This window comes from Myodes glareolus, chromosome 4 (assembly GCF_982192425.1).
Source record: "Myodes glareolus chromosome 4, mMyoGla1.1, whole genome shotgun sequence".
NCBI lineage: Eukaryota > Metazoa > Chordata > Mammalia > Rodentia > Cricetidae > Myodes > Myodes glareolus.
The window spans coordinates 32,386,663-32,398,979 of record NC_142029.1 but is presented as its reverse complement, the minus strand read 5'-3'; the positions used below and the strand labels follow the sequence as shown (position 1 = coordinate 32,398,979).

Here is a 12,317-nt window from a genome sequence, read left to right as displayed (position 1 = left end):
GCTAAAAGGCTTATTTTCAGTAAAATTATGAATAGGACACAGACTGTATTTTAAATCAGGATGCCGCTTCTTTTCTCCTAGTATGCATAGGGGCTACCAGGTAACCAGGCTACCTATGTAAACAGTCAGGGAGAAGTCTTGATCAGAGAGCACATACACCAAATGCTGCAGTTTCTATGGACCTAGGTCTGGAGTTTTGCTCTAGGTGGGACATAGGAGAACACAAAGTAGTCCCCATGCTAGACCAAAATTGAGTATAATAAAGGGTTCTTTATTTAGGGAGGACTCACAGATCATAGTCCTCTGCATGAATGGGTAACAGGAACTGAATGTAGAAGTAAGGCATCAAAGGAGGGGGGGGGGGGGTAGCACATAGTTTTGGTTTTTTTTTTTTTTTTTTGGTACCCAGGCCCACACCCAACCTGAATCAGCATCTCAAAGGCCATTGACTGAAGGAGGTTCCCCAGCACCTCCCAGTTTTGTGTAAATAAGAGTTCCAAACCCAATACAAAATTATATTTAATAAGAAAATATATCAAGTGTAGTATGGAGCTGCGGGCAGGCCTGCTTTTCATCCTGCCCAGCTCCTGCACGGCTAGCTTAGTCCCAGAAATAACAACACACAAATTGTATTCATTTAAGCATTGCCTGGCCCATTATCTCTAGAGAGTTAGTTACTGACTAACTCTCATATCTTGATATTAACCCATTTCTAATAATCTGTAGCACCACGAGGTCTGTATTCTGTCAATACATATTTTTTGTATGTACAATTGTCTGTATTGTCAGAATACAATTGTCTGTATTGACAGAATACAATTGTCTGTATTCTGTCAATCATATTTTAATAAAACGCTGATTAGCCAGGCAGGCAGTATAGGCGGGAAAACCAGACAGGAAGTAGAGGTGATGCAATGAGAACAGGAGAATTCTGGGAAGCAGAGAGGTTCCTCTGCCACTCCTGTGCAGACCACTGAAGAGGCAACATGTAAGCTGTCACACTGAGAAAGGTACTGAGCCCATGTGGCTAACATAGATAAGGATAATGGGGTAATATATGTTATAAGAGTTAACAAGAAGTCTGACCTAATGGGCCAATCAGTTTATGACCTTATGAAGTCTTGTGAGTGATTTTCTTTGGGCTTGCCAGTTGTGGGGTACTGGGTGGGACAGATACCCCAACAAGCCAGCCCCTCATGTTACAATCAAGAATAAAAATTAGAATAACAACCAGCATAAATAATATTAAGCAAGAAACATAGGCTAAATGTTTTAATAATTATTTTATCCTAAGGAGTCAAAGTTTTATATTAGAAATGGCTTGGCTAAGTCATGGAAAATAACTATGACTATTTAGTCTTCAACCCCATTGAAGACCTGAGAAGGGAGATAATATTACTTGAGTAGGCAGAAACTGCAATAAATGACAGAGACAACTGGCTACCTGGGCAATCACCCAAAGTCTCATTTGTAGCATTGGAGCAACCAACTTTGGCTAAGACCTAGAGTAACTGACAGATCATTCTCAGAGGCAGGAAATTTTTCAGAACCATCTTACCCTGTCTTGGCAAGGTTTGCTAGTCTTTTGTCATGTATTCTGCTTATCAGCTCTGAACACCGTGCATTTTGCCAGTGACCAAGGCATGGGAAGTTCCTTGCCCAAAAGCCAGTTCTGCCAAGAAGAAAAAAAGCATCAAAGTGGAGTGTCTTTGGTGCTCAACATTCTCTCAGGAATAGATCAGTGTTGCCAGGAGCAATCATGTCTCATGTTAACAGAGCCCAAAGTTATTTAAATGTCATGTTCTACAGTTCTTTGAAATGGTTGAAGATTACCTATCTATGCAGAATATAGTCCCTATGCATCCAAAGAACCTGATTAGTCTAACTATAAGATGCCAAATATGGATGACTATTGACCTATGAATCTTAATACCTATATAACTTAAAGACTAAGACTTCATATTAGAATATTAAACAATCTTTAAACAACTGTGCAGTAAATGAACACAATGACCTCAAAATATAAACAATGTATAAGTATCTTGATCAGAGGTAGAAATGTATAGTGCAATATGATAAATATAACTTAAAATTGTATCAATATAAAAAATATCTTAAATAGAGGTAGTAACATATATGCATACAATATGACAAAATAACTTTGCATAGATGTACAAATATTATAAACAGAAATAGCATATTCAATGTAACAAATATAATTTGAATTTGTATCAATATACAAGAATTTATACCAATGTAAATTACCTATAAAAATAGTTCACAAGTATTGACTCTATTGCTCACTATTATTAGTGTGAGTAAGCTCACACTTATTATTCCATTCAATTTCCCTTTTTTTTTTCAAAGAGATCCTTGAGCCTACAAAACTTTACCCCAACTCTAACTCTATACCAGTTATAATCAACGGGTAATTGATGTCCCTAACCCTGAGGACAAACTTTGTTGGGAGAGGGGACTTTGTCTTCTCCCAGGCTTATAAATTATCAGTTCCTGGGTATGCTGTTAATCATTCTGGTTGTAGGGTAAAACCAGAACAGTAGTTTGGGCAGGTAATAATTCTATGTCCATCTTAGATGGAATGCTCTATGCCTGGACCCTAAGCACTGACCAAATGCCTGCTGATAAAGATAATCACAGGAAGGCAGATCTCTGCGTTTACCTAGGAAGGAGGAACAGAGTCCTGGCAGTGAAAGGAAACAGTTAACTGTGGGAATTAATTCCCAAATATGTAACAGAAAGGGAGTTCAGCTACAGTGAAAAATCTACAGCAAAGGACGGCCACTTTATTCACAAGGCAGTAATGCCAAAAAGCTTTGGTTTTTTGTTCAGCCTTTATCAGTCCCCTTGGTTCTGATGAATTGCTCATGAATTCATGATGCTCATGATTCAGATGGCTGAGCAATTACTGTATCATGTTGTAGCTTGTAGCAAGGGATGGTATGAAATTATTTTTCTAAGAACCGTCCTTAAATCATGTGATTCCAGCTGTGTACCCTAATGCTCCCTTACCAATGTCACAGTCTGTGTTCTTACTGTCTTAGCCGTTGCTATTAGAAATCATTCACGGGGAGAGGACTTCCTCTTCCTCCTCACATTTACTCACATGATTCAAAACTCTTCCTCTCGATGCCAAAAATGGACGAAAATGGTGCCCCTAGGAGGGAGGCTCTGGTGGTGAAGAGGGCGAACATACCCTAATCTGATTATTCACTAGCTGGAAACCCAAAGACCCCTTTGGCTTCAGTTTGAAGCACTGGGAATTCATTTTATACGAGCAAGGCTCTGGCTCACTGCATACATTATGAAAAGGTTACAAAGTGGCATGCCACACAGGTCATGAGTTTAACTCATGAAAGTTCAACTGTGAGCCAACTAGTATGTGGAGATGACAGGGTACGGAAGCACTGCTCTTCAATCCCCATAACAACAGCCAGAGAGTACTACAGACATCCACCATTTTAGGGTTATTATTAGCTTGCAAGAAATCAGGTTTGGGTTTTGCTTGCTTTCTTCACCCTTCCCTTCCACCCCCCTCCACTCTGCCCTACACAATAACTCATCTCCTTCCTACACTCATGTCACACATGACATTCTCCAGTCACCTCAATGCTATTCTCACCTTGTAATCACCCACCTAGCTTCAGAGTCTCTACTCACTCTCACACCAATTATTTAGATACAAACATTAGAAAAGCCAGAATCTGCATGTGAGAACATGTGACCTTCTGTCGTGGAGACAGGCTCACCTCACTCAGTGGCAAACATTTCAGTTCCATCATTTTCCTGAAAATTTCACTTTTCTTAACTGCTTAAGAAAATTCTGCTGTATATTTGTGCCACATTCTCACTGTTCATCCTTCTGTTGACTGGCAGCTAAGCTGGTGCCATGCCCTGGCATTATGAATCATGTGACAATAAGCAGAGGCATGTAACTATCTCTGTGGTAGGGTACAGACTCCTTTGGGCATATGCCCAGGAGAGGTATATCTGGCATGTGGTAGCTGTGTTTTTAACTTTTTGAAGAACTTCCGTGCTGATTTCTGCAGGGGTTGCACTACTTTGTGTAGTAAGTAGGCTCTTGTTGGTTCCTGGCCACTTAGCCCCGAAATAATCACACAGAAACCATATTAATTAAATCACTGCTTGGCCCATTAGCTCTAGCTTCTTATTGACTAACTCTTACATATTAATTTAACCCATTTCTATTAAACTGTATATCACCACATGGCTGTGACTTATGAACTAAAGTCCCATATTGCTCTGGTGGGGCTACATGGCTTCTCCCTGACTCTGCCCTTCTTTCTCCCAGCATTCCCTTTAGTTTTCCTCACCTAGCTCTCTGTTCCCCTATAGCTCTGCTGTAGGCCCAAAGCAGTTCTTTCATTTATCAATGGTAATCACAGCATACAGAGGAGAATCCCACATCACCTTTGCTCTCCCACCAGTAGTGGACAAGGATTTCCTTGTCCCACAGCCTCTCCAGCAGTTTTCTCCTTTGACTTCCTGATCATAGCCCTTGTCACGGGGGTGATGTGAAATGTCAAAGTGGCTTCTGTCTGCATTTTTAAGTACTGCCCTTTTCTATTTCCCCTTTTGAAAACTTTCAGTTCATTAGCGCTGTGCCCTCCCCCATTCATCAGCAGTTTGGGGGCTTTGATGTTTAATTTTTTTTAATTCCTTATTACATAATCTAGATATTTCTCTGAGGTATAGCTGGCCAAGATGATTTCCCTTGCTGTACAGCAACTTTGTAATTCCCGATGGTCTTATGTGCTGATTCTGGAGACTGCATCCTGAACAACAGGAGTCCTGCTCACACAGTTCTTCAGGTCACAAAGTACCTGTGACTTGATCATAACTTCCTAGGTGCACCTCTTTCAGGTTTTAAATTCAGGACTTTGATACATTTTCGGCTGATTTTTAAGCAAGTAAGACATGTGGGTCTAAGTTCACTCTTCTTCCAGCTTGCCATCTCTCTCCTGAACTAATTTTCTTGCCTCCAGTGTATGTCTTTGATGTCCTTTATCAAAGATCGCCTGCCCATGGTTGTGTGGGTTTATTTCTGGACTGCCCTTCACCTGCTTTTCCTGTGCTAGTACCACACTTCCTTTGACTCTCTAACACACAGTATGGTTTGTAGTCAGTTACTATGGTGTCTCCAGCAACACGCGTTCTCCTTGGGATTGGGTTGGTTACATTATCTTTCATGTTTCCACATACATTTTGATATATATTTTCTAGTTATGTGAAGCATGTCATTGGATTTTATTTTTTGACACAGGGTCAGCCTACATAGCCTTGGCTATCCTGGAACTCATTACATAGGCCAGAAAGACCTCAAATTTACATTCATCTGCCTCCCAAGCATCAGTATTAAAGACATGCACCACCACACCCACAGTCACTAGAATTTTGAAGACATTAAATTTGATTACATTAAATCTGTAGATGTCTTTTGGTAACACAGTCATTTTCCCAGTATCGATTCTACCCATCCAGGAACATGGAGCCTCTTCCCCATCTGGTGTCTCCTGTAACTTCTTGTCAGTGCCCTAAATTTCTCACTGCATTAATCTTCCTCCTATGGAAGGGTCTATTCCTGGGAACTTTACTGGGGATTGCTATGAATGAGATGACTTCCCTGCCTTCTTTCCCAGCATGTTCACTGTTGATATGTATGAAAGCTACTGAGTTTTGTATGTTGATTTTGTTATCTTGCAACTTTACTGAAAATGTTTGTTAAATCTAAGCATTTTCTAGATGAGTTATAGGGTCTCTTAAGTATGGAATCATGTTGTGTGTGAATGAGGGTAATTTCACTTAAGCATCTCAGTGATTCCTTGCACAGTTAATTTGTAGTTGGCATGAGGTCCCAGGCCACACAACAGGTGCTAGCAGCTTCATGTACACTGCAGCATGAAAACAACCATCATAATATTTTTAAGTGGAAAGATTTATGATAAATTTAAAGTGTGCATGCTGCAAACTGGTGTGCTCCTACATGATAGATTAAGAAGTGTGGGTATAAAAGTGGTTGGCTTTTTCTTCATTTTACAAATGAGAAGACTGAGGCTGAAGAACACAATAGATGCTGTGGGAGTCACCAAAGCTTAAAAATGCAGTGATAGTTTGAATTCATTTATCTGCCCCTAAACGGCAAGTACTCTTCTAGATATGTTCAACCCTTAACTCATGTGACCATGGTGGACTTGCCTACTCAATAGATGATGTGAACATGTATACTCTAAGGTTACCATATGGCAATAACTCTTGGTATCGTTTAGTCTGTCTTGTCCTGTACTGAGCTTCATGGAGACTAGAGTTCAGCATCCAGGGTCATCTTTTAGTTCCCAGGACTCTGCTGTGTCATGGTGTAGATGGCTTAACAAGAGAATATAAAGCAACGAGGCAATCTGTAAAGTGTTATTAGTGCTGGGGCCGGGAGGGCACTAAACCTTTTCACTATGGTAGGAATTAGGCATCTGGTGAATTTCCACTGAGTTTATGGCATTTAGCTTTTCACTGACAGGGTTTTAGATGAATCTACCATGTACCATGCCAACATTGTGAACTTTGAGCATTAATCAATGTCTAGCATATGATATTAATAGAAAAAAACAATATTTAATTCTTAGGCAAAGATAATAAGGCATGCAACCTGAACATTCAAGCTAGTACATTTCTTCTGTTTGCAGGTCGCTCCTCCAAAGATTCTGTAGGTCAGATCTCTGTCCATGTGGATGTCACCACCACCCCAGGGACGGGAGAGTATAAAGTCACTGTAAAAGGTACATTGGAGGTTCAGATACTGTAATCTATTAACCTTTAACATCTACAGAAATTATATGAAAACTATCACTTCACTTCTCTTGAATATATTTTACAAACTACTATAGGACATGATTAAAATTTCTTCAGAAAAACAAATTCTTAAAACATCTAAAGACAATATATTGGGGACTAAATTTCAAAAGTGGATTTTATAATTAAATATAGACCAGTATATTCTTACCACTCACATAATCTACTTATTTTATGTTACTTTTAACTGGTTTTCCTTGTTGTTAATAAAATGGCTCAATATTATGAACACAAAACCCTGTTTTACAACTAAAAGCTTTCATTTAATAGCCAGCATTTTACTGAATATTCTTGTACTCTATTTTAATTATAGACTTAGTCATTTTAATATCCACTTTGGTTAAAACCATTGTCTTCCATTGTATGCTTGGATTGCACCATATTCCTAAGCTGCTGTGGCTCAGAACAAACTATGTGACAAGAACATATGGAAAAATCCCAAGTAGTAGTCATGCTTATATAGGATCAAGGGTCAGCATCCTTCAGTGTGTTTTAAAAATATGTAAATATATATCAAGCCCAAAAGCTTAATCTTTAGCAGTAAAAATTTTAAGACTCTTTCTACTGGTAGCCAAAACCAAGCAGGAACATATAAACATATCTATTTAGAATTGTTTATGTGAGTCCTGAACTAGGAAACAGTCACAGCATTTAGTATATGATGGAATTAGCAACTGGGAAAAAAAACAATAAATTAGATAACCATGATGAAGTTTTGTAAATAATACTGATTATAAGAATATTTATGATACACTATCATCTAATTTTTGTATAGCTATTGAAAGTATATACAATAACATAGAATTAACTTTAATCTATTTTCTAAATATTGCATGATGGAGTTTCCCTAATGTTTAGTATGAAAAATCACCAGGGTTTTAACCTTCATTCCAGCCTTTGATTATAAATGTCATTCACGTGAATGTCAAGTTAAACTTTCCATTACCAGGGCATTCTCAGGTATTGAGTATTTCAACTTGTGGAACGTTTCCTTGTGGGTCCAGTTGGGGTACACTCAAGTACAACTTCTAGGCTATTGAAGGAATCTAGTTTCCACAGAACACAGAACAGTTTGCTGAAACTTGGCTTCTGCTTTTCAGTGATTGCTATCAACGATCTAAACTGGCAGACCACGGCCATGTTCCGCCCCTTTGTGGAAGTTTTCATGCTGGGACCAAGCCTGGGGGACAAGAGGAGAAAACAAGGGACTAAGACAAAGAGCAACACATGGTCGCCGAAGTACAATGAAACCTTCCAGTTGTAAGTCGGAAACAAAACACCACTCATTTAACTGGATGTTAGGTTTCAGCTAAAACTGACTGGAAGATTCGGGGTGGAAAGTTAAACCCATGGGTGGTCTCCTGTTCTTCGCAAACAAGATAGGCTTTGATCCCTTTACTCAGCAACTGTGCTTATCAGGCAGTGTCAGAGACACTGGGGACAGGTAGTAGATGGCCTTTGCTGTCACAGAAATGTCTTTCTAGAGATGAAAGATAAAAATGTGTGATTGTCATGGTCAAGTGGAATAATTCCAAGATAGGAGCTAAGCCAATACGAAAGAAATGGTACACAATGGAAGAGGGTGAGACTGAATGCCTTTGGGGAAGCATACACAGGAATGTACAATTATCACTTCTTGACGAGGCCCAGACCGTTTCCAAATGAAGGACTGAACACCAGATAGATGTCTTTAAATGATAGTATTTGTTGTATTGAAAGTTACAGAATAGTCTAGGCAAGAGATGAAACAGAACAGTATGAATGTGATGGAAGACTTTCCATCTGAACTAATGTAGAACGCAAGCTTATATGGCATTTGAGGCCTACTTAAAAACATACAAACATGTCGGTACAGGAGGACTGTTAGGGGTCTGTCTTGGTTGGGGTTTCTATTGCTGTGAAGAGACATCATGAGCATGGCAACTCATTTAAAAGTAAAATATTTTATTGCGTAGCCTACATTTCAGAGGGTCCATTATCATTACGGTGCAACATGGTGGAGTATAGGCAAGAGGAAGGGGTCCCATACTCTCGGTGTGACTTTGAGCATACCTGAGATGTCAAAGCCCACCTCCACAGTGACACACTTCCTGACACACTTCCTTCAAGGCCACATCCACTCCAACAAAGCCATGCCTTCTAATAGTGCCTCTCCCTTTGGGCGCCATTTTTTTCCGAACCACCACAGGATATGAAGGCTAGGCACAAAAGACTATTACCAAAGTTGGGAAAGTGAAAATTTAGCAGTCCTCTTATGAGAAGCAGTGATCATCCACGAAGGGAAACTGCCTACTCAAAGCAGACACAGCAGGAAACCAATGTAGCAGAAACTCTGACCCTCACCCTTACCTTTTCTGATGTCCTTATGGGAGGGTTGTTTTTCAAAATCCACTGGAAGCTGGAACATGGGAACTCTAACACTGTAGCGTCATAGGGTCAGCATTCCATTGTGACATAGAAAGTGGAACAGATCCCCTGTGAGGAGAAGATACATGAATACAAGAAGCGGGATTCTGGTTTGAGGCCTGACCAAGAGGTCAGGTGAATGATGATTGACTGAAATGGTAAAAATGATAGCAAGAGTCTTTAATATATTTGTTTGGAGGCCCCTTGAAATGTTAAGAGGATATATCAAATATATGATTGGATAGCTTGAGAATTTTCTCCCTACTAATCTTTTTCTAAATCTAAATGAGCTGACCCAGAGGTGCGAAAGGAAAATAGGACAGGGCCCAAGAGATTTCTGTGTAACAAAACATACCCGTAAGAGCACTGTGCTTTGACTAGCTCACTCTCTTGTGGCTCATACCTTCAATTCCAGCATGCACAGACAGGTGGATCTGTGAGTTCAAGACCAGCTTTGTCTATGTAGTAAACTCCCAGTCAGCCAAAGCTACATGGTAAACCCCTGTCTCCTGCCATGTGCATCAAGAATCCTAGTAATTCTGTTAACAAATCAGCTCACAGAACTGTAGCCTTCCACTTCAAATCAAACAAGAACCTTGATCTAATTTAAATGTCTTCAACATATACAACATCTATTTTCTGTAAATAACTTGGGCAAAGATTTAACTGTAGTGTCTTGAGACACCATAACCAGATGTCTAGACATCTGGCTGTGTAATTCCATGCACTCCACCCTTCATCTCTCTAACATGCCATCCTATACAGCGAGCTTTCATTGGTTGTACTAGTACAGGCTAACTGTTGTTAGAAGGAAGAAACTGATAATGTGCCCTAGAGATGTGCACCAATTTTAGCATCTTGGAAATGATGCTTTTTGCCCATTCTGAGTTAAGGCTCCTTGAAATAAAAGTTTCGCTGGGGGTCAGAAGATTCTTAGTTTCTGACAAAGAAATAGCACAGATATTCTCCCAACAGTATCCCTTACCCAGATTCTATTACCCATTATCAATCCAGAGCCTCTGTATCTAATAACTAAATGTATCTAGTAACTAAATTTAACAATTTTATTTCCCATCCCGACTGATATACTCACCACCAATGAAGCTATCAGGTACAGGCATCTCAAGACATGGGTTTGACATCAAGAACCATGAGTAAAAGTTTGGCTCATTTCGTACCTTTAATTTATTTTGTGTCTTTAATTCATACAGCATTCTGGGAAGTGAGAACCGTCCAGGAGCCTATGAACTTCACCTCTCAGTTAAGGATTACTGCTTCGCCCGGGAAGATAGAATAATTGGGATGACAGTCATTCAGTTACAGAACATTGCGGAGAAAGGGAGCTACGGAGCATGGTACCCTCTTCTGAAAAACCTCTCTATGGATGAAACTGGCTTGACCATCCTTAGAATACTCTCTCAGAGGACCAGCGACGATGTCGCTAAAGAGTTTGTGAGGCTTAAATCTGAAACAAGGTCTACTGAAGAGAGTGCCTGAAATAAATACTTCAAAATGCCACCTTTGAGAAGTCATAAACTCCCACTGTTTGACCCTTACATGCATGTGAAAACACACGGGAATGTTAAAATTCACTGCGTTTTGATGTTTGCCACTAATCAACCATAATGTCTCCAAGGTATGTGAAAAACTTTTATACCAACTCTGGTCTTTGAGAAATCAATGTTCCATGAAGTGCCAAAATTATGATGTAAAGTGAAATATCGAGACTACCTTTTACAATGTTCTTCTCATAACCAATTTCTCCACCATGAAGCAAACTAAAAAATGTCTTGAGTTTATTCATTGGTTATCTTTGTTAGATCTCTTTAGAGTAATCTATCAGACAGCATCTATGACTTCCCTTCTGTTTGGTTTAACCTCACCTGACTGTAGACACCCAGGAGCTCTGATTTTCTACCACACTTAGAAATGCAGCAACTTCTAGAAAGTTTGTAATTTTATAGTTGCAGATATATTGTGATGACTTTTGCATACAAATTACAATAGAAAAGGTGGGAAATATTTTATGCTGACCACTTCCCAACCTTTCTAAAATATCACTGTGAAGAAATGCTTTCGAAGCAAACTTACACAAAGCAATGCTAACTAGTTTGTTAATGTTTGATAATATTAATGAAACTGTGTTCTTTAAAACTGCCAAGGCACCCCCACATCACATTGGTAATTTTAAAAAAAAGGAAAGAGTGGTAACCTGATGCGTTTGCCATGGAGCAGAATGTCTCAGCTTTACCTAATTCCATTCTTTGGAAAGTCATGGAATGCAAAGACAGTTTGTCTAAATTTCCTGTGATAAGTAACTTGTTGGCCAGAAAAATACTAACATATTTATGACTACTTAACTCTACAACAAGATATTTCTTTTAAAAATATTCAATGGTTTATGTTGAATGCAGCATTACTATATATTGCAGAGAAACCAAAAGTCACATCTTCATATATATTTAGGAGACAAAAATGTAAAATAAACTCAACGTAAATTGCTCATGATTTTGTAATTCGTGTTCTTATATGCCCCAAATGCAACTTGGTTACGAATATATGCATTGTCTGGATTTTTATGATTTGACTTTCCAGCATCTGTATCTGAATATTTGGCTGCAGAACATCCTTTGTCATTGTCACTTACAGCCACAGCTGTGAGTGGACTCCCATCACGTGCAGGAACAAGACACTGTTCCATTGACTATGTTAAGCAAGCACGCTGGTCTAGTATGTGCGGAGCAGAAGTGACTAGTGTCATCCCCTCAACCATTCTGCTGCTGGGTCTGGAAACACACGGGCTGGGGAGATTGGCTAATTTGTGTTCAAATCTTAGGCGACTGCTTTGTTAATGACTTTTCCAAATGCCTCGTATGATGCAATCTCTGGCATATGCATTAATAAATGGATGTGTATTGAGCTCATGCAACACTTTCGGATATTTTGCCTTCTTCTTTCATTACCTGATAATGATAAAGCATACTCATCTCTCACCACTTACAATCCTCTTCTGCGAGGATTTAGAAGCA

General features: G+C 39.3%; 1 protein-coding gene and 1 long non-coding RNA gene across 6 annotated transcripts in view; one reads left to right on the top strand and one right to left on the bottom strand.

Annotated features, from left to right (window-relative positions):
- Positions 1 to 12,219, top strand: part of Unc13c (unc-13 homolog C) — a 445,873-nt gene extending 433,654 nt beyond the window's left edge. For all 4 annotated transcript variants that reach the window (XM_087905372.1, XM_087905373.1, XM_087905375.1 and 1 more), the window contains 3 exons: positions 6,717 to 6,809; positions 7,983 to 8,142; positions 10,500 to 12,219. In XM_087905372.1, coding sequence (XP_087761498.1) covers positions 6,717 to 6,809; positions 7,983 to 8,142; positions 10,500 to 10,785 — 539 coding nt within the window. In that variant the 3' untranslated portion in view covers positions 10,786 to 12,219. The remainder of the gene's footprint in view (positions 1 to 6,716; positions 6,810 to 7,982; positions 8,143 to 10,499) is intronic.
- LOC125393367 (uncharacterized) overlaps positions 6,687 to 12,317 on the bottom strand; it is a 228,200-nt gene continuing 222,569 nt past the window's right edge. For both annotated transcript variants that reach the window (XR_015001789.2, XR_015001788.2), the window contains exons 5-7: positions 9,232 to 9,357; positions 7,829 to 8,062; positions 6,687 to 6,800 (exon numbers count right to left, since the gene is read on the bottom strand). This is a non-coding gene — a long non-coding RNA (uncharacterized LOC125393367). The remainder of the gene's footprint in view (positions 6,801 to 7,828; positions 8,063 to 9,231; positions 9,358 to 12,317) is intronic.